The sequence below is a fragment of the Oryctolagus cuniculus genome, chromosome 4 (assembly GCF_964237555.1).
Source record: "Oryctolagus cuniculus chromosome 4, mOryCun1.1, whole genome shotgun sequence".
NCBI classification, from domain to species: domain Eukaryota; kingdom Metazoa; phylum Chordata; class Mammalia; order Lagomorpha; family Leporidae; genus Oryctolagus; species Oryctolagus cuniculus.
The window spans coordinates 168,357,773-168,380,088 of record NC_091435.1 but is presented as its reverse complement, the minus strand read 5'-3'; the positions used below and the strand labels follow the sequence as shown (position 1 = coordinate 168,380,088).

Sequence of the window (22,316 nt, the reverse complement as noted above, 5' to 3'; positions counted from 1 at the left end):
TATAGATCAAAGTGCTTTTATTTTACTCATTTTTGAGGGTAAACTGCAAGATGGTTGACTGAAAGAAAAATGAATATAAGCACTTAGCAACAACAACTAAAAGGACTATTAAGATAATCTGGATATGCTTTGAAATTCTCAAAATTAAAAGGGCTAGTTGCTTTAGTGCATTCAATAATGGGCAGTATCGTCTTTTCAAGATCAGGACGTACTCTAATGAAAGCCTGATGGAATTATTTGTCCCAACAGTTACTTTAGGAGAGTGTATGTCCACATATCTAAAATGTTTCAGAATACCCTGTAAGTAGGTACCATTATTTTACAAGGGATACAAGAACACCAGCTTATTACTGCAGTTCACATATTTTTCTTCACTAAAACAATGTTTTCCTGATTGAGCACTGGTCCTAGAGAAGGGGTTTGCTATTGCTGAGCACAACTGAACTGAATGTGTCCCAGGCTTTCACCACTTTGAATTAGTTACAAATAACTTGGATGCTCATGTGACAGTACTTCAAAAGGTCTGCAGAAAAATCATATTAAAAGATAAATTTGGGGGCAAAAATAATTCTGAAATCCATGCATTTTTTTAAATTATAAACATTTTCTACAAACTTTTTGAAGACCCCTGTATTTATTCTCTGACATTACTTTAAAAGTAAAAAAAAAAGTTAACTAAAATTATAATTTTTAACACAAGACTACTATATGGGCTGTGGCATAGAAATGACAGGCAGAAAAACAGAGAAGTAATACTGAACTCCAACCTTAAATAATCATGTAGGTAATTTACAAATTAACCTAAAGAATGTGACCAATATTAAGGTAATGACTTTGGGTAGCTATTAGAATTTTGAAAATTGAGTACAGAATCACTGTGTTCTTGCCCTACCTAGTCAACTATGAACAAAGAAAAGCTAAAAGTAATTTGAAGTATTGAAATGTATTTGTTGATCTTACACATGATCTTTGACCACAGGACTTCTATTTATTTTCTTGCTCATAAAAATTTGTCTTAAGAGTTTTATCTCTTTCACTTTAAAGAATGAAAAGACAGCAGGATGAGCTAGAAGGACATTTCTCCTAACAACCTTTTCTTTCTTCCTCTCCATCTTCTCACTGAGACACTGCTCTATACTCACGTCTCTCTAATGAAAACATGATGACTGTTAAAAACTCACATTATTTTACCGTCAAGCAGTTAGTCAATTTCAACTTGGGAAAGTAATACTTTAGTACAACATTTTAGAGTGTTAATCAAAAGCTTATCACCTAAACATGGTTCCACATTTAATAATTGACGATCAAAATTTCCTATTCTCTAATTTTCGTTTGTAATCTAACTTTTTTTGTTTTGACAGGCAGAGTTAGACAGAGAGAGATGGAGAGAAAGGTCCTCCTTCCATTGGTTAACCCCCCAAATGGCTGACACGGCCGGCGTGCTGCACTGATCTGAAGCCAGGAGCCAGGTGCTTCTCCTGGTCTCCCATGCGGGTGCAGGGCCCAAACACCTGGGCCATCCTCTACTGCCTTCCTGGGCCATAGCAGAGAGCTGGACTGGAAGAGGAGCAACCGGGACAGAATTCGGTGCCCCAACCGGGACTAGAACCCGGGGTGCCGGCGCATCAGATGGAAGATTAGCTTAGTGAGCTGTGGCACCGGCCTGTAATCTAACTTGGACTACATTTTACTTATCAGAGCAACTGAAAAAATAAAATAGAAACAAAAGAAAAATAATACTTAACACGTTAAAATACTTTGAGGGTTGTGTATGTAGGAAAAAATAGGGAAAAGGATGACAGTAATGAAAGAGTATACTCAACTACATCAAAATCCTAAAGACTTCAAGAAAAGGGAAGTGGAAAACTAGCCCTGGATGAGAATTTGTTCTAATAGTCAGACTTGTTGGCCTCAGATAGCTCCAAATTAAAAAATCTTACCATATAGAAATAGGATAAACAGCAGCACATTGTCCAAAAAACTGAACCAGTTTTTACAGATTTTACCTAAAAAACAAAATAAGCAACTGATATAATACAAATGTTTATCAATAATCCTAAAACTTAAAAAATTTGGTTAGTAAACTTGTGTTACAAATAGCAAATGTCTTATTGCAAAAAAAAAATAAATAAATAAAATAAAGTACAGAGGTCATTCAGATACCAGATCTACTTCATATATGCATATTTAACACTCAGCAGCTATTTCAAGAATACCTCCCTTCTGGTTACAGTTCTCAGTAAGAGGAATCAGCTTAAACAGAACAAATTACTCTTCTATCTTAAATTGATTAATATTAATGAATTGGGACTCTAACTAAAGAACAAATTTGTTCAGTAAATGTACATTTTCATATGGCTGATTTGTTTACATACCACACCTTGATACATAATTTTTCTTCATTTGAATATTGTGATAACATACATCTCACAGTAACTCTGAGCCATCTGTTTTTAAAAACTTTTCATCATTACATTCAGAAATTTTCAGAAACTACAATCAATATTCAGAAAATTTATATACCGAAGATATTTTTGAGAAGACCTGATGATATTAAGTACAATTCTCAATTATTCTGAATCAGGAAGGCAAACTGCAACAAAGTAAAGTTCAAAAAGTGGACAAATTTCTACTGTCTTAAAAAGCTAATTAAAGTCATTCCCAAATAAAAGTTCATCTTTCCATTTCTAAAAGCAAAACAAACACCTTCAGCAAACTTTTTTTTCTAAAGATTTCGGAAACACAAGATCTAAATACTTACGCCGATGGCAAAAGGTCATGTCTTTAACATGAGTAGTGCGTACCACTAGAAGTCCTAATACGAGTAATTCTGTAGTAACAGTTACCTCTTTTAAATCCTTGTACCTGATAGGTAAGTTCAAATTTTAGTGTCTACGGAGAACATTTCAAGAAATTATTTACCCTTAGAATTGGTCTCTACTACTGGATTGTAACAAGCTACAGGTGACATATGAACTTTGGAAGAAAGAATTGTATCTCCTGTTTATAGCACTTAAAAATTTATCAAGCTGAATTCTTTTTAACTAGTTAAAGTTAAAAACACTAAAGACAATTTGCTTTAAATTCAACATAGAATGTATATGACCATATATATTTCCTAAATATGTATTTTAAAATCCCTTGATTTTTTCAGCAGAAGAGCTAGTGGCTATATGATAGAATAAAATAAAGTGGGCTTTAGTCCAAAATGTGAATAAGTGAGAAAATTTCCCAAGGCTATCAGAGATTACTCCTGATATCTAATCTCCAAAGAGACTGGAGAGGAAGATAATTTCTAGGAAGGCTAGCAGGTACACCAGGGTGATAGAAAAGAGTTTCCAGAGAAGTCTTCTCTTTTAATGTGAGAACAATGGTAAGCCTTCTCAGTAGAGGGCATTGGAGGAATATAGAAGAAGGGGCTCTCTTATGTCAGAGATGGCTGGGGTTTGGCCAAGGGGTTGTGAGGGCCTCTAGTGGAGCTGATCCCAACCACGGACCCAGAACACAGCCCCTCTCTAACTCTGCAGCCTTGATCTGGTGATTGCCTTTCCTGATCCAGTAATCAGAGCCTCCATGACCACTTTGAAGCTACCTGCTCCACTGACAGCTGGCCTCCACTGCACACCAAGCCACAAAGGTCACCGGCTCTCACTTCAAACTTCCCTCCCCTGCCACGGCCACTCCACTGCTGTTTTACTGTTTGTTCACCAGCTCCAAATCAGCTCCAGTTTGACCAAACCACTTAACTCTCTACTGCCAAATGGCAGAAGCACACCCCATCCAATGATACATGAACACTTCCCAAGTTTGTCCTTGGATACCAATTTCCCTCTTAATAGCTCTTTTATCATAGTTAAGATTTCTAAAATTTTTCCCCATTGAATTAAGAACTTTTTTTTTTTTAAGATTTATTTACTTGAAAGTTAGAGTGACAGAGAAGACAGGAAGAGGCACAGAGAGATCTTCCACCTGCTGGTTCATTTCCCAGATGGCCACAACAGTCAGGGTTGGGCGAGGCTGAAGCCAAGAGCTTCATCCAGGTCTCCCACATGGGTGGCAGGGGCCCAAACACTTGGGCCATATGCTGCTGGTTTTTCCAACGCCATTAGCAGGGAGGTGGCTAGAAAGCAGTGCAGCCAGGACACAAACTGGTGTCCATACTGGATTCCGGCGTTGCAAGCCCCAATTGACTTGTTTCTATAAAACTTATTTAATTTACTGTGTTTGTTTCTGTCTCTTGACTAGACCTAGACTAATATAAGAAAATCAAGATTTTTTTAATTTCCAAGTATAGTTCATATTCCTAAATTTCTTCTGCCTATAAAAAACAAAAAACAACAACAACAAAAACCTGTGTAGGCTGAGAGAGAATAAGAAAAATAAAGCTAATATATTCCTCAGTATTCACTAATAGGCAGAAAACTTTGCTAGGCTATGTTGGACATACGAATTATAATTAGGTCCTACTCCACTGGGGAAATAATACACAGGGAAAAACTTTAGTCAAAGCACATTATGAGAGAAGCCACACAGTGAGTATAGACACGACAGATGAATGCCAACGGCAGTACAATATTGGCTGGGATAAAATTTAATAAGTTTTTCTGTCTCTCTGCCCATCAAATAAGTAAAGAATAAATATCTAAGTATGAAGGAGAAGATATCTGGTACAGAGGTTAAGACATCACTTGGGATGCTTCACCCCATTTATAGTGCCTGGGTCCTGATTCCACTTCTAATTCCAGCTTCCTGTCAGTGCAAATCCTGGAAGGCAACATGTGATGGCGCATGTACTTGGGTGCCTGCCACTGATATGGGAGAAATAAATGGGTCTCCGGCTGGTGGCTTCTGCCTAGCCCAACTTTGGCAGTTGTGGGGATTTGGGAAGTAAATTAACATATGCAAGATCCCTGATTGTCTGCCTTTCTGATCTAATTAATTACATCACAAGATGTTTGCTGAACTGGAACAAAACCTTGAGGGCAATGAAGCAGGAATGATGGAAGGCATCCATCTACTCACAGGAATTCAGTGGCAGGTACACACACACAGAGGTAGCAGGTGCACAGGACTTTAAAATTATGAACTAACGAAAAATTCACAATCTAGAGATGACTGTAAATAGAGAAGTAATTAGTACCATATTTCACAGAATCTATAATTACCACATCTTAATTTCAGAGATGCTAAAATATGAGGGGAATGTTTATGTCTTGGGAACTGATGACAAATAGTACACACATAGGTGAAATGCTGAAACAGAGGCAGATAGTATAAGCCTGCTGAGAAAAATCAGAGTAACAAAACCTAATTTAACGAATGAGTAAGGTTTCAAAGAGGCAAGCCTTGAAGGATTCTAAATGGGGAAGAGGAATCAGTAACAAAGGAAACAGAGAACAGCACCTGAACCATTCAGAAGGAACCGAGATGTCTTTTAGAAAATGTTGTCTGAGAGACAGACTGGGACTTTGATTGTTATGATCAGGATTTGGTCTTCATTTATGAACAATACGGAGCCCATTAATGCAGCCTCGAAAATAGGGAAGTAGCATGTTCAGATACGCTATTATAAAAGGTAACTCCAGTAAAAGAATAGATCAGGATATACCTTTATTAAGAGATAAAAGACTTGGAAGGCTAGGAAGGTAAGATTTTTGAGCTCTAAAGTTCAAGCAGTAGCAACGCAAAGGAAGCTGTGAGACTTGGAGTAATGGACAAAAAAGCTGGGGACTTCCAGCTTCCTGCCTTGTTGTACTACCCATTAATGGGGAAGAGAAAGGCCAACAGATGGTCAGTTTGAATGGGTGATTTTTAAATAGTGTTTTGACAAAAATTAGAAAAAAGCTGAAATATATAGGGACATATTAAAGACATAAATCAGAAACTAAAAGCAGAAACAGATAATTCATTTAAAGCTGGAGATCAACAGTCTCAGTGATTGACACAACTTTTAAGAGAAACAGAATACACAGAAGACTTGAACAACATACCCAACTTGATCTGCTCATTAATTGGGAATACTCAACCACAAACAGTAGGATATACATTTTTTTTAAAGTCTTCAGGACAGACCACACGAAGAAAACTTTTTATAAATAGACTATGTATTTAGGCTTGGAGGCCCTAGCTGTCACAACTGCGCAGTTCTACCATTGTAGTGCAAAAGCAGCTATAGCCAATCTGTAAAACTTTATTTACTAAAGCAGGTGGCTTGTCTGTAAAGCCATAATTCACAGGTTCCTAAGCCGTACCATAAAACAAGTCTGATTACATTTTTAAAAAAGGATTATCTGTTTATTTATTTGAAAGTAGTCAAAGCAACAGAGAAACAGAGAATCTTCCATCCATTGGTTCACTCCCCAAATGGAGCGAATGGCCAGGGAGGGGCCAGGCCGAAGCCAGGAGCTTCTTCTAGGTCTGCCACGTGGGTACAGGGCCCAAGTACTTGGGCCATCCTCCAATGCTTTCGTGGGTGCATTAGCAGGGAGCTAGACTGGAAGTGAAGCAGCTGGGATACTAACCGGGGCCCATGTGGGATGTTGGATTGGGAGTAGCGGCTTAACCTGCTGTGCAGTGCGGGTGCCAAGTCCCACTGCATTTAACCATGCAGGCTGTTCTTTAACAAGGAAATCATAAATCAAAGAGAAAGAGTATGCTGGAGAAATCCCTAAATATTTGGAAATTAAATGACATCCAAAAAACCACATGTTAAAGAAGAAATTATCAACTAAAAAATTTTTCAAATGCATTACAATGAAAATACAAGCTTTTAAAATACACAGAACAGAGCTGAAACAGTGATTAGAATATAACTTTAAATGGCTGTATGAGAAAATTGGGAATAGGCAAAATCACAGGATTCAACCTCAGTACATTAGAAAAGAGCAAACCAATGCAAAGCAGAAGGAAACAATAAAGGCCAGTGGGCATTTGGCCCAACATTAAGACACTGCTTGGGATGCCCACATCCATATCAAGAAGGGGCCTGAGTTCAAGTCCTGGGTTTAATTTGGTTGCCCAATTTCCTGCCAAATGCACATCCGGGCAAGAAGCAGGTGACTCCAAGTAGTTGGGTCCCTGCCACTTACATGGGAGACCTCGATTAAGTTCCTGGGTTCCTGGCTTCAGCCTCTACCCACTCACAGCCTCAGCCTCAACTGTGCCCTGGCTGCTGCAGGCATGTGGACTGTGAACCAATGCATGTGAGCGTGTGTGCCTTCACATTCTCTGTCTAGTAAATGTTACAACAAATTTTTAAGAAGAAACAGAAACAAATATAGGAAAAAACTCAACTAAACCAGAAGCTGAATAAAAATTAGTTACACTAAGAAAGAAGATATAAAGGAAAACTGAATAATTTGTGCCAACAAATTAAAACTATTTAGAGGAAATAAAAAATTTTCAAATATACACATTAGTAAACTCATTTAAGAAACAAGAAATTACAACGGAACCATATAAAGTAAACATTGAATTATTAAAAATATTTCGGAGTCCAGTCAGTTTCAATGGTGAATACTAAGACAGAGGGGCCAGTGCTGTGGCATAGTGAGTAAAGGTACCACCTGCAGTATCGGCATCCCATATGGGCGCTGGTTCGAGTCCCAGATGCTCCACTTCTGATCCAGCACTCTGCTAGGGCCTGGGAAAGCAGTAAAAGATGGCCCAAGTCCCTGGGCCCCTGCGCCCACATGGGAGACCCGGAAGAAGCTCCTGGCTCCTGGCTTCGGATTGGTGCAACTCTGGCAGCTGTGGCCATTTGAAGAGTGAACAGTGGATGGAAGACCTCTCTCTCTGCCTCTCCTTCTCTAACTCTCTCAAATAAATAAACATTGAAAAAAAATCTTTCAGAAAATAGAGGACATACTATCCCAACTAATTTCTGGAGCCCAGTATAACCTGGATACCAAAGATAGACAAAAATTTCACAAGAAAACTACAGACCATGCTGCAGATTACACACCAGAGAAATCCAGATCACCCAATTAACTCCAGCCTCAGTCTTCCCACATGAGGCTGCAGATGACACAGAACAAGGAAAACCATTCTGTATTATGCAATGCGACTTGTGAACTTGGGCAACCAATCCATATGAATGTAATTTTCTGATCTGTTAGCTAAGAACATAACACATCATCATTTTTTATGGTTGTACATGACAAGTATATACAGATAAGGTGAGACAATGTGAAGCATGAAGTGGGCAAGGTTTGAGGATGGGAGGATAGCAGGCAAGGACAAATAATTGCTCCTTCTTGATTGGTTGGGGATTGCCAGCAGTATGGGCTAGAGCCTTGATGGTCACCCTCTTAGGATTCTGAGTGAAGGATTTCAACACTCATTTAGGAAAGTGGAACAGGGTTTTTTGTTGCTGTTGTTGGCATTTACCCAGTGTAGCATCCACTTAAGTATTTCTAATATTATGTATAATTTCCCTGTGCCAGAGGTTGCAGGATATAAGTCAGAAGAAACTAAATTAGCACAGTTTTTAGTCAGATTTTTGTTACTAATTTACAGCATTACAACTTCTTAGCCTGTCTGCACCTCAGTCCCCACATATATAAAACAGGATAATAATAGTGTGAGAAATACATGAGTTGGTGTATGAAAAACCTTAGAATAATAAAAGGTATATGGTAAGCACTCAATAAATGCTAAATATTAATGCTGATAATTTTTATTACTATAATATAATTAAAGGCAGTAGAATGTTATAAAACAATTTTTTCATAGATATAGTGCTTAAAATATATATTATAATCGTAAAAAAAAAAACCCTACAGGCTGATATCTATCATCAATACAGAACTGGCCTAATATCAACAATACAAATTGAGGATAGTGTAAACAAAGGATGATTCACTATGAACAAGTGAAACTGGAATTTATCTCCAGCAAAACTGTTTTCACATCTGAAAATAAACCAATGAGGTGATTCCCTACTGGGAGTGATTTTGACGCTCAGGGGACACAATGGTTGAAGACATTTTCAGTTGTAAAAACTGGGAGGTAGAGAATGCTACTGGCATTCAGAATGTAAGGGCAAGCGATGCTGCTAAACACCCTACGATACCCAAGATATATACAACGCACAACAATTACCCAGCCCAAAATGTCAATACCGTTGAAGTTGAGAAATCCTGAAATTAATAAAATGAGAAAACCATGTCATCACCTCAATAGATAAAAACAAACAAACAAAAAGCACTGGAGAAAATATCCCTTCATCATAAAAACATTCAAATTGTAAGAAAAGTTCAGGAAAGTATTTATAATATGATAAAGGTCATCTGCCCAGAAACTATAACTAACACCATAATGATAAAGAATTCCCTCAACCTAAAACCAGAACAGAAAGAATGTCCATTCTTACCACTTGTATTCAACTTTGACTTAAAGGTTCTTGCCAATACAACCAAGCAAGGAAACAATTACTGTACACAGATTAGACAGTAAGCAGCAAAATACTTTCTGGTAACGTGATCTTGTATACAGGTAATTCCATGGAATCCAAAAACTAAAAAGCAAATTTTAATAGGAAAGCTTTCAGTAAGGTCACAGGATACGTATGAACAATATATAGAAATCTATAGTCTTCTGAATTTTAAAGTGTAGTATGCAGACAGTGTGCCAATTTTGTGAGTATAGCTATTTAGATCAAAGGAACAGAATAAAGTCCAGAACTAAACCCATGATTTCCCCTTCAGATCAAGAAAGGGCAAGTATGTCCATTCTCAAACCTTTTTATTCAGCATTGTACTGGAACACCTACCACAAACAATAACACAAGATAAGAAAAGTACATAGATTGGGAAGGTCTATACATTAGAAAGGAAGCATAAAGCTTTTTTTCCTCCAAGATAATATGATGATCTATGTAGAAAATCACAAAGCATCAAACAAAACTACCAGGATTGAGAAGCCATTACAGACAACATTGAAAAATAAAAGGTTAATTAGTAGAAGCCAATTTTACATACCAGCAATGACCTGGAATTTAAGACACATACCATTTAGTGCATAAAAATGTGGTAATACTGAGGCATAGAATCCATATAGAAAAACTCAAATTAAAGAAATCAAAGATCTAAACAAATGGAATGTTAGTCTTTGTTCATATGAAGACAGTCCCTGGAAAGCTCACATGGAAAGACAAAAGACCCAGACGGTCAACATGATATTAAAGAACAAGAACAAATCACAGGATTGATATTATCAACACAACTACAATAACTGAAACACTCTGGGACTGGGAAAACTATATATAAATGGACTGGGAAAATGCCCAGAAATATGCCCACATGGATACAAACTGACCTTTGACAGAGCAGCAAAGGCAGTTCAACAGAGGAAAGATAGTATGGTACCAGAACAACTGGACATGCACATAATTTTGAAAAAAGTCAATCTAGACAGAGACCTTAAATTAACCCATTAACTCATAAATCTAATATGTAAAACTATAAAATTCCTAGAAAACATAGAAATCTGAATAACTCTGGGTTTGGTGATGAATTTTCTTTTTAAAGATATAACCTCAAATGTACAACCCATCATTAAAATTAAAAACTTCAAACTCCAAAAAGAATCAAAATTTTAATAAAAGTAAAATCTAGCTATAGTTTGGACATGACATAAAAACCACAAATAGACTGGCTCCTTTCTAATGTAAAAATCCAGTAAAAATTGAAGTGAATTCAGATAACAGTCCAAATATATTTTCTGAAAGATTTTAAGAGTTAATACAAAGTACTCAGAACACTGCATCCTGCTTTTAATGACGGACACATGCAGATCAACAGAAGACAAAATCTTGGTTTTGATGTCTTATTTGAGAAATATTTGCCTACTCCAAGGTCACAAAGATTTTCTCATATGTTTATTTCTAGAAAGGAACTTTAAGTTTCATGTTCATATCTGTGAGCCACATTGAGTTGATTACGTTTCTGTGCAAGATAAGGGTTGAGGGTCCTTTTTTGTGGGATGTGGATATCTGGTAGCTCTAACATCTTTCTTTAAAAAAGATTTATTTATTTGAAAGGCAGAGTCAGAGAGAGAGAGAGAGAGAGAGAGTTTTCCACACGCTAGTTCAGTCCCAAATGCCTGCAATGGTTAGAGTTGGGCCCATCAAGAGCCAGGAGCTTCTTCTGGGTCTCCCACACATGGGCAGGGGCCCAAGGACTTGGGCCATCTTCTACTGCTTTTCCAGGCACCATTAGCAGAAAAGTGGATCCGAAATGAGCAGCCAGGACTCAAACCGGGGCCCATATGGGATGCCAGCACCACAGGTGGCAGCTTTACCTGCTAAGCCACAGTGCCAGCCCCTGTTCTAACATTGTGTTGGAAAGATAACCCTTTCCCCAGACTTACCTATCATAGTAGCCTTATCAAAATCAATTAACTTTGTGTTAATTATAGATTTGGATATGTCTATTTTGGTACCAAGATTAAAAAGATACACTGATACATTAGACTTTACTAAATTAAAATTTTAAAAAGGCAAGCCACACATTGGCAGAAAAATGTTTGTGAAACACATACCTAGATAAAAGACTTATTTTTAGGATATACAAAGAACTCTCGGAATTCAAAATAAAAACAACCAATCTAATCAAAACATGGACAAAAGACTTGAACTGACATCAAAGCATAGGGAAGGCAAATAAGCATATGGAAAGATGCTAATCAATCACTGAGGAAAAGCAAACTAAAACCATGAGATACCATGACTTACTTACCAGGATGGCTAAAATTAAAAAATCTGACATACCATGTGCTAGGTAAGCAGAGTAAGTACTACTCTCACATAATGGTAGAGGAAATGCAAAATGAAAAGCAGACAACTTGAAAAAGTATTTGACACCTTTTAATGTAAGTTAAACATATACCTATCATTAAAAATGAGCATTCCTGCCTAAACATTTACATAAGAGGAATAGCAGTACATCTGCACACAAAGATTCGTATGTGAGTATTTATATTCTCTTTGGTAAAATAATTTTTGCCCCAAAATGAACCTGTAGTACATCTATACAATGGAATACTACAACAACAGAAGGTAACAAATTTCTAAAACATGCAGCAACATGGATGATTATATTGAGTGAAGGAAGCCACAAAGGGTTCTCCCTACTGTTTCTATTACGTGGCATTCTGGAAAAGAAACCCTTGAAAGCCGTGAACAAACAGAAATTCTATCAGGCTTGCCAGAAATAGGAGCTAAGGAAAGGATTCATTACCAAGGCATAGCAGGCAACCTAAAACACAAAAACAAAAGCAAATAACAGAGGCAATTTGATAAACACCATTCCAAGCACTATTTTATCTCATTAGTTAAGTACTTTTCTAAACTGTGTACTTTGATGTTGGTGAAATGTACTCATCTCTCAACATGTCCCCACCATGTTCTACAACTTTACATGTATTAACTCACTTAAGCCATGAGAGAGGAACCATTATTATTTCCATTTTACAGTTAATTAAACAGGCACAGGGCGTGGGGTTAAAACAACTTCAAGTGATAGAGCTGGAAATCAAACCGAAAGGTAACCAAACCATGGTGGTTTGGCCCCAGACTGAACTGTAAATTACCGGATCCTGATGAAAATATACACAAAAATGTGTATAAACACCAGCTTCTTAAAAGCAATAGTGCTTTTAAAAATAATACGACAGAATACTTCCTCTTTTAAATTTTAAAAATATCTACCTTGCAAAAAAGGTCTAATGGTTTAAAAATAAAAACATCAGATGAAGAACTAGACAATGTAGATTTCTATTTTAGCAAATACAAACTGCTTTCACCTTCATAACCTCATCTTGGCTAAAAACAACTTTTCATAGTAGTTAGAATTATAATCATTTTCACTTTCAATTGATACTAATCTAACTTTAAATATCAATTACATACTATAATTCTAGGCCAAAACATTTTATCTGTCTTACTTATGAAGAGACAAGAATGAGACTCAAAAAGTGTCAAACAAGTTGTCAAGAGTCAGAAAAGAAATTTTTTTGTCAGAACACAATTCTTTTAATCTGAAAAACTGAAGCTATTTCTACTTTAAACCTAATTTACTCAATCTTACTTTAAAAGAACAACAAAAATCTTACAACACTCTGGTTTCTGAGAATATTATATCATTCTGTCAACCTATAGTCCCTCAAAGCAATACAAATACCCACGATTTCTCTTTCCAGGTTATCAACATTTAAATAGCATCTGTTTCATACTACGTTCTAGAAAAATTGCTGTTGAATGAATAAAATAGTATACCATTTTAAAAAATGTGATATAATGGAGAAATTAATCCTAAAATTCATATGGAATTTCAAAGTATCCTCAAAGACTTAAAACATTTCTGAAAACGCAGACGAAGTTGGAAGACTTATACTTCCAGATTTTAAAACTCACTGCAAACTACAGTAAGCACAAACAGTGATTTTTGGCATAAAGACAGCCAGAAAGATAGATGGGAATGAAATGGAATGGAGAGTTCAGGGGAAAAAACTATACATCTATGGTCAACTGACTTTCGACAAGGGTGCTAAGACCATCCATTGGGAAAAGAGTAGTTTTTCTTTTTTTAATTTTTTTAACTTTTATTTAATGAATATAAATTTCCAAAGTACAGCTTATGGATTACAATGGCTTCCTCCCCCATAACTTCCCTCCCACCTCCAACCCTCCCCTTTCCCGCTCCCTCTCCCCTTCCATTCACATGGAATTCTCTTTATATCCAGAAGATCAGTTTAGCATATATTAAGTAAAGGTTTCAACAGTTTGCACCCACATAGAAACACAAAGTGAAAAATACTGTTTGAGTACTAGTTATAGCATTAAATCACAATGTACAGCACATTAAGGACAGAGATCCTACATGAGGAGTAAGTGCACAGTGACTCCTGTTGTTGACTTAACAAATTGACACTCTTGTTTATGGCATCAGTAATCACCCTAGGCTCTTGTCATGAGTTGCCAAGGCTATGGAAGACTTTTGAGTTCACTGACTCTGATCATATTTAGACAAGGCCATGGTCAAAGTGGAAGTTCTCTCCTCCCTTCAGAGAAAGGTACCTCCTTCTTTGATGACCTGTTCTTTCCACTGGGATCTCACTCGCAGAGATGAAAAGAGTAGTTTTTCAACAAATGGTGCTGAGACCATGAATACAACAAAAAACTAACAAACCAAATTCAGTAGCATATTGAAAGAATTATACACTACAACCAAGTGGTACTTATTCCTGAATGAATGCAAGGATGGTTCCACAAACAAAAATCAATCAATGAGGACACCATATTAGAAGAATGAAGAGGGGCAAGGGTTCCACATGATCATCTCAATTCATAAAGGAAAAAAAAAAAACTAGATAAAATTCAACAGCTTTTCATGATAAACTGCTTAGTAGAAGCAGGCACTTGGGCTAGTGGTTAATATGCCAGTTAGGACACCTGCATCTGGATTCTGATTCCAGCTTCCTGCCAATGCAGCAAGTTCCCTGCCCCCATACTGGAGACGTGGACTGAATTCCACACCTCAGTCTGATCCGTCCTGGCCATTTTGGGCATTCAGGGAGGGAACCAGCAGACAGGAAGTTGTCTGTCTCTGACTCCTGAATAAATTAAAACCACACACACACACACACACACACACACACAAGAAACCAAGAATAGAAGGAAGTCATCCCAACATAATGAAACGCACATACAGACAGCCCACCATGAACATTCAGTGGTGAAAAACTGGAAGCTTTCCTTTAGAAGCAGCCATCACCACAAATGGCACCAGGAAGGAAGGAAGCTGCCGACGCGAAGCCCGAGTATGACTAGCGCTTCAGTTTGAGGTTGCTAAGAAGCTCCTCCAAGGGAAAGCCTCTAGATCCTGGATCTGTGCACCGGCTCTTCAAGAGTTACCAGCAGGATGTTCAGAAAGAAAGAAAGGAGAGATTCTTTTTGAAAGACTGGGCTTCAGAGCCAAGAAAAACAAAGTCTGAAACCTCTTCTTGACCTTGGAGATCACCTTGAAAATGGACTGATCACTCAAATCAGGAAACTGAGGGCTTCTAGAGTTTGCCACTAAGGCTGAGAAGGCAGCCACTGAATCTGATGAGCAAGGGGACTTTCATCTCTTCCTCCTTGGTGTTTTCCTCCCACTTGTAAATGAGGAGGAGCCATTATTACTTCCTGCTTTGAGATGATTTCTCAGCTTGCTCTAGCATCAGGTAAAACTGACCAATTTCTTGGGATCCTGGGTACAATACTTGGTCTAGAATTAGCTTTAAATACACCTGATGGTAAATAACAAAAAACTAGCCAGAAGATCAGGGCTACCTGACTACCTGGTTTTTGCTGTGAAAGACATTATGTACACAATACTGGGGTCTCTGTTTATGAAAGCAATCGGTGAGAGATTTTTTTCTCTCAGGGAGTTAATGCTCAGACAAGGTATCTGTGTACGACAGCTGCCATCGATGACTGGGAGCACAACTTTATTTTTATAAAATAACAGTGAAGACTGAAGGTAGGCCTGTGTTAGCAAAAAGGGAAATAGTTTTTAATAATTAGTTTCTTCTTTGAACAAGAGGTGTCAGATTAAGATGGGAAACCTTCAAGCATGTTGCTGTGAACACCACTTCAGCGCTCACAGTGCATTTCAGGAACTAAGACACACGGAGCAGCCATGAAGGAAAACTGAATTGCAGAAGACTTGCTGCTGCAGCTTTAAATCCAAGCTGAATGAAAGCCAACCTGCACATCATAAAAACTCCAAAATACTGCTTCTGGTTATATAGGGGGAGAAACAGTGTTTGCTTTATATGTCTTGTTTACTCATCTTGCCCTGTAATGTTTCTAGTCATGACAACAGAATAAATTCTAACTTTAAAAAAAATTACATAAAATAAAAGCTTTTCCTCTAAGCTCAGGAACAAGGCAAGGATGCTGCTTTCACAAATTCTATTCAACCTAGCACCAAAGTTCTAGCAAAAACAATTAGGCAAGACAAAAAAATAAAAGCCATGTTTTCCGATGAGGTTATAGCTAAAAAACATGAAAGATGCCACAAAAAAAAATGTTAGAATAAGTTAATTTGGAAAAGCAACAGGATACAAACTCAACAAAAATCAGCTGCATTTCTATACATTAAAAATGAGCAGTTTGAAACCTGAATTCAGAAAACAATTCCATATACAACAGCATTAAAAAGAATGAAACACTTAGTAATTAAGGTAACCAGGGTTTGGAAGACCTATACAATGAAAATCATAATACTGTTGAAAGAAGTTAGACATATGCAAATGAAAATACAGCCATCCCATCTTGACAGACTGGGAAATTTAATAATGTTAAGATTTCAATACAACCAAAGTGATCTACTAAGTCAAGGTAACCCCTACTAAAAATTAAAAAAACTTATTTTTACAGGAAAAACTCATCCTAAAACTCATATAGAGTTTCAAGGAATCCCAAATACTCAAAACAAACTTAAAAAAGACAAAGCTGGAGGACTCAACAACTCATGATTTTAAAATATACTACCAAAAGTACAATATCAAATAGTATAGTACTGGCATAAAGACAGACATATGATAGTACCTCAAAAATTCATGGAAAATAGAATTAAAAAATAAGTTTATTTTGGTGCAATGCACATATAAAAGGTTTTCCAAAAGTTCACAGAAATGACTATTATAGAAAAACTACATGTGGATTGCAAAATTTGTTATCCAAAATACTCATAATTCAATCTTTTTTTTTTTTTTTTTTTTTGACAGGCAGAGTGGACAGTGAGAGAGAGAGACAGAGAGAAAGGTCTTCCTTTGCCGTTGGTTCACCCTCCAATGGCCGCCGCGGCCGGCGCGCTGCGGCCGGCGCACCGCGCTGATCCGATGGCAGGAGCCAGGAGCCAGGTGCTTTTCCTGGTCTCCCATGGGGTGCAGGGCCCAAGCACCTGGGCCATCCTCCACTGCACTCCCTGGCCACAGCAGAGGGCTGGCCTGGAAGAGGGGCAACCGGGACAGAATCCAGCGCCCCGACAGGGACTAGAACCCGGTGTGCCGGCACCGCTAGGCGGAGGATTAGCCTAAGTGAGCCGCGGCGCCGGCCTCATAATTCAATCTTTTCATTGGCCATTTGAAGTACCTCTATATAGATATAAGAAACAGAACACAGAGCTCAGAAATAAATAGTAACATACATGGTCAGTTGTTTTATTAAATATTTTATTCACTTAAGGAGTAGAGTTACAGAGAGGGGGAGAGAGAGTGAGGTATTCCATCCATTTGTTCTCTCCCCAAAAGGCCACAACAGCTAAAGCTGGGCCGATGCAAAGCTAGGAGCTTCTTCTGTGTCTCCCACTCCCACTCGGGTGCACGGCTCCAAGCAGTTGGGCTTTTTTTTTTTTTTTTTTTTTGGACAGGCAGAGTGGACAGTGAGAGAGAGAGACAGAAATGTCTTCCTTTGCCATTGGTTCACCCCCCAATGGCCGCTGCAGCCGGCGCGCTGCGCTGATCTGAAGCCAGCAGCCAGGTGCTTCTTCTGGTCTCCCATGCGGGTGCAGGGCCCAAGCTCCTGGGTCATCCTCCACTGCACTTCCGGGCCACAGCAGAGAGCTGGCCTGGAAGAGGGGCAACTGGGACAGAATCCGGCGCCCCAACCAGGACTAGAACCCGGTATGCTGGCGCCGCAGGCGGAGGAATAGCCTAGTGAGCCGCAGCGCCGGCCAGGCCATCTTCTACTGCTTTCCCAGGCCAGAGCAAAGAGTTGGATTGGAAGAGGAATGGCCAGGACTAGAATTGGCACCGATATGGGATGTTGGAGCCACAGGCAGAGGCTTAGCCCACTACACCATAATGCCAGACCCCACATGGTGAGTTTTAATAAGCATGCCAAGATCATTCAACAGAGAAATGACAATCTTTTCAACAAATAGTGAAAACTGAAAGTCTACCTATAAAAGAATGAATCTGGGAGCTGGTGCTGTGGCGCAGCGGGTTAAAGCCCTGGTCTGCAGCGTCGGCATCCCATACAGGTGCCGGTTCAAGTCCCAGCTGCTCCACTTCCAATCCTGCTCCCTGCTAATGTGCCTGGATATGGAAGGCCCAAGTCCTTGGGCCCCTGCACCCATGTGGAAGCGCCTAGTTCTGATTAAGCTCAGCTCTGGCCATTGCAGCCACTCTAGGAAGTGAACCAGTAGATAGAAGATCTCTCTTCTAACTTTCAAATAAATAAGATAAATTTAAAAAAAGTATCTAGGCCTTCACATAGTCACATAAAAAAATTAACTAAGGATATAAGAATGACCTAAATGTAAGAATTAAAATTAAGAAACTCTTAAAAACATAGAACAAAAGTTTCACAATACTGAAACTGGCCATGATTTCTTGGCTATAACACTAAAGACATGGGAACAAAAGACAACACAAACTGGACCTCATGAAAATTTTCAACAGAGCAAAATGGCAACCCACAGAAAGGGAAAAAATATGTGCCAATCATGTATCTAATAAGGGCTTAATATCACAAGTATATAGAATACTCCTAAAATTCAACAACAAAAAAGAACAAAGAACCCAACTCAAAACTGGAAAGGTCTTGAACAGGTATTTCCTAAAATAGATAAATAAATATGTGTGTGTGTGTGTGTGTGTGTGTGTATATCACTGGTCAAAAAGCACCAGAAAAGATGTTTATTGCAGTGTGGAAGTTTAAGAGCACGGAGCAGACATCTCAGCTATAGTGACAGTCCCCTTCGGATGTGTCACATGGTAGAGGGCATCAGGGCACGAGGACATGCCAGAGGAAGAGACACAATGATGAGAGGAAGCCAAAGAGTGAGGAGGGACCCGTCTTGCTCTTTTTATTTATTTGAAAGGCAGAATGAGAGAGAGAGAGAGAGACACCATCCCTTGCTTCACTGCCCAGATACCTCCAACAGCTAGGGCTGGGCCAGGGGGAAGCCAGAAGCCAGAACTTGATCCTGGTCTCCCACAAGGCTGGGAAGGGCACCCGTGTCTTCAGCATCATCTGATGCTTTCTGATGTTTTGAGTATTAGCTGGACCAGAAGCAGACCCAGAACACAAACCTGGCATTCCACCAAACGACAAAGGCCTCCCAAGAAGCATCATAACCACTGTGCCAAAAGCCTGCCCTAACCTTCATTTTCATAGGTGTTTTTCTTTAAAGTCAACCTTAAGAGATTGTTTACAATGGCTTTATCAACATTCTCTTCTAGATTTACATGTCAAAACAAAAATGTCTACTACTCAAGTGGTTTTAAGTCATAAAATATTAGCAAAAAAAATTACGCTGCCATTTATCTAGTTGTCTAAAAACAGTTAAATGTTGTAAAAATATTGAATATAAAAATTTTTAGCCATTTTATCACTAAAGAAATGTAAGCATAGCTTAAAAATTAAAATAATGAATATAAACTTTAAGTTAACTCAGTCTTAAGTAGCACCACATTCCATATAGAGAAAAAAAGATTGAATAACTGGGTAAAACAAGTAAGGTAGTCTGAGAAACAGAATATAAAAATCTCAAGCCATCAAACCATGTGTCAATCTTCCTAGGTAACTATTTCTACCCCTCTCTCTGAAAACAAACCAAGAAACAAATAAAATCAACAAGTTACTTTTTAATAGCCCCTATTATGGAGATAATCATTATCTGTAAATCAGGCATAACATTAAAGTTACATCTATAACTAAAGAAAGAAACCAGTACCTAATGTATTTTAAAATAGTACCCTTTATTATATTTATTATAACAGTAAGATAGCTATCTGTATGCAACTAAAACTGTTAAGAGACAAAAGTGTACAACCCAAAGCATTTCAGCAGAAAGGTCATATGGTATTAGTGGTAACAAAATACTAAGTGCTACTTACCCACAAGTAGTACGTGAACTGAAGTGCAAAAATGGCAATGCCTTCGTTATCAAAGGACCCAGCTACTGACCGAGATATATAGCCCGGCACTATTGCAATGAAGCAGGCAGCCAGAAGTCCTGCTCCTTGGTTCCAAAGCTCTCTGGTGAGCAGGAAAGTAGATATAGACGTAAGGCCGCTAAAAGTTGGTGCAAGGAACACACATACATCTCTTATGTGAACTGTTATGTTCAATGTATTTAAAATCCAATGGATAAGGCCAGCAGTTATCATTAACCCTGGATACACCTAGAAGAAAAAAATTGATAATTACATATAAAATGATGTAACTATGAATATATTTACTCTTCTTTAAAATTACATATTACTTATAGTACATTTAAGACATCAGAACAGTTTGCCTTCTTTTTATATTACAAAATATAAAGAATAAAGATACTTCAAAAAGTCCATGGAAAATGGATACAAAAGATGTTAACTTTGGTGCAAACCATTTTGTAATTCATGCATAGATTGGGTCTTCACAAAAAGTGCATTATGAAAACAACTATGCAACGCTCTGCACCAAAGATTTCATAGTCTCTCTTCTCCCACGGACTTCACTTAGAGGCACTGCTCCCACAGAACACACTGGGATACGCCACTGTCACGTGTGCCCTTCTGCTGTGGGGCTCCAGGAAACCTTCTGAATCACAGGGGAAGACAGCAGAAGGAAGGGGACGAAATGCATTCCCAGGGAGAGTTCAAGGAAAGTTTGCAGTGGGGATTCTACAGAAGGAAGGAGGACACTGTGGAGCAGCGTGGGCAGGGACACCACACATGACATCTGTGGCTGGGGGCTGGAGGAGACTCCAGCTTCTGAGAGCGAGGTGAGCGCAGACTGTGGTAGCCTATGCCACTGGATTAGGGAGGGCCTTGAGGATTGCGTAAACTTGGAGCCTGGCCTGGAGCCCTGAGGTTTGGGGGTGGGGAGGGGGAGAGAAGCACATTTCTTTAACCACATCCCTCCACAAGGAAGCCCAGCAATCAGAGGGAAGGTGCTATCTTGATACCAGTAGAGGTGCGGCAGCTCTCACCTGCAGCCAGGGTATTTTTACCAGAGGGAAAAATATAGTTCCCAATGACTTCGAGTCTGGCTGAGAGGGCTGACAGGGACTTAGGATTCGGAGGTGCTCCCATCCTCTCAACCGATCACAGCTCTGAGCACAAACTGCCAAGGTGGAGCACCCACAGGCAGTTCGCTCTGGGAATTGTCGCTGTCTCTCTGGATGGGGAGACTTGTGGGCTGAGAGGGGATCCTCTACATTCCATAACTACGAGAGCCTTGCACACTGTGACTGTGGGAATTCTGTGTCTGCATAGGGCATGGGGTCAGCTGGGCTCTGGGCAATAACTGTGTCTCACGTCGAATGCTGAGAGCGCCCTGTGTGCAGTGCGTCAGTGCACAGGGCTCCGTGTTCACACTGAAGACTGCACAGATCCTTCATGCAGTTGTTGGGACGCGTGGGTGAGAGCTGTACCTGCTGTGGCTAAACCTGGCCACTGATCACCTTAGAAGAGAGGAGCCGATGCTGAGATTACACCACAGGCCTGATCAGACTCTGCCCTCTGCAGACAACAGAGAAGACCGACAATGCCCAACGTGGCTGTCACCCCGAATTCTCAACCCACACTTAAGCACTGACCAGAGCTCCCTGGTCCCACCCAACACACACCTCTGGGAATTCATTGAAGTAGCAGACACTCCACTAAGCCACAGAGATATAGTTTAGAGATAAAACACATCAGTGGAGAAAACCAACAAGTGTTTCCACAAATGCCTAAAAATAAGTATAGAAGTACAAGAAACAAGAACAAGGAAGACAATGACTCCCCCGAAGGAACACAACACTACAAAATTAGAACATAAAGATGAAGAGACTGATGAAATGCCTGAAAGGAATTAAAAAGAAGGATTATTGAATACTCAAAAGCAATGAGAAGTAAATTCATGAGTTAAAGATATCCATTCATGAAATGGAGGAAATATTTTCCCACAAGATTGACATTTTGAAGAGATATCAAATTGAAATTAGAAAAGAAGAAATGACTATCTCAAATGAAAAAACACAGTGGAAGGTCTGGTAGTGTAGCGTAGTAGGCTAGGCCACTGCCTGCGGCACTGGCATCTCATATGAGTCCCGGTTCATGTCAAAGCTGCTCCTCTTATAGTCCAGCTCTCTGCCAATGGCCTGAGAAAGCAGCTGAAGATGGCCCAAGAGGTTGGGCCCCTGCATCCACATGGGAGACCCAAAAGAAACTCCTGGCTTCCGATTGGCCCAGCTTCAGGCGTTGCGGTCATTTGTGGAGTGAACCAGTGGATGGAAGACCTCTGTCTCTCTCTCCCTCTCCCTCTCTCTGTAATTCAACCTCTCATATAAATAAAT

At 39.0% G+C, this 22,316-nt stretch overlaps 1 protein-coding gene across 2 annotated transcripts in view; it reads right to left on the bottom strand.

The window, feature by feature from the left end:
- STT3B (STT3 oligosaccharyltransferase complex catalytic subunit B) overlaps positions 1 to 22,316 on the bottom strand; it is a 111,470-nt gene that overhangs the window by 36,908 nt on the left and 52,246 nt on the right. For both annotated transcript variants that reach the window (XM_051858909.2, XM_051858910.2), the window contains exons 3-4: positions 19,891 to 20,178; positions 1,941 to 2,006 (exon numbers count right to left, since the gene is read on the bottom strand). In XM_051858909.2, coding sequence (XP_051714869.1) covers positions 1,941 to 2,006; positions 19,891 to 20,178 — 354 coding nt within the window. The remainder of the gene's footprint in view (positions 1 to 1,940; positions 2,007 to 19,890; positions 20,179 to 22,316) is intronic.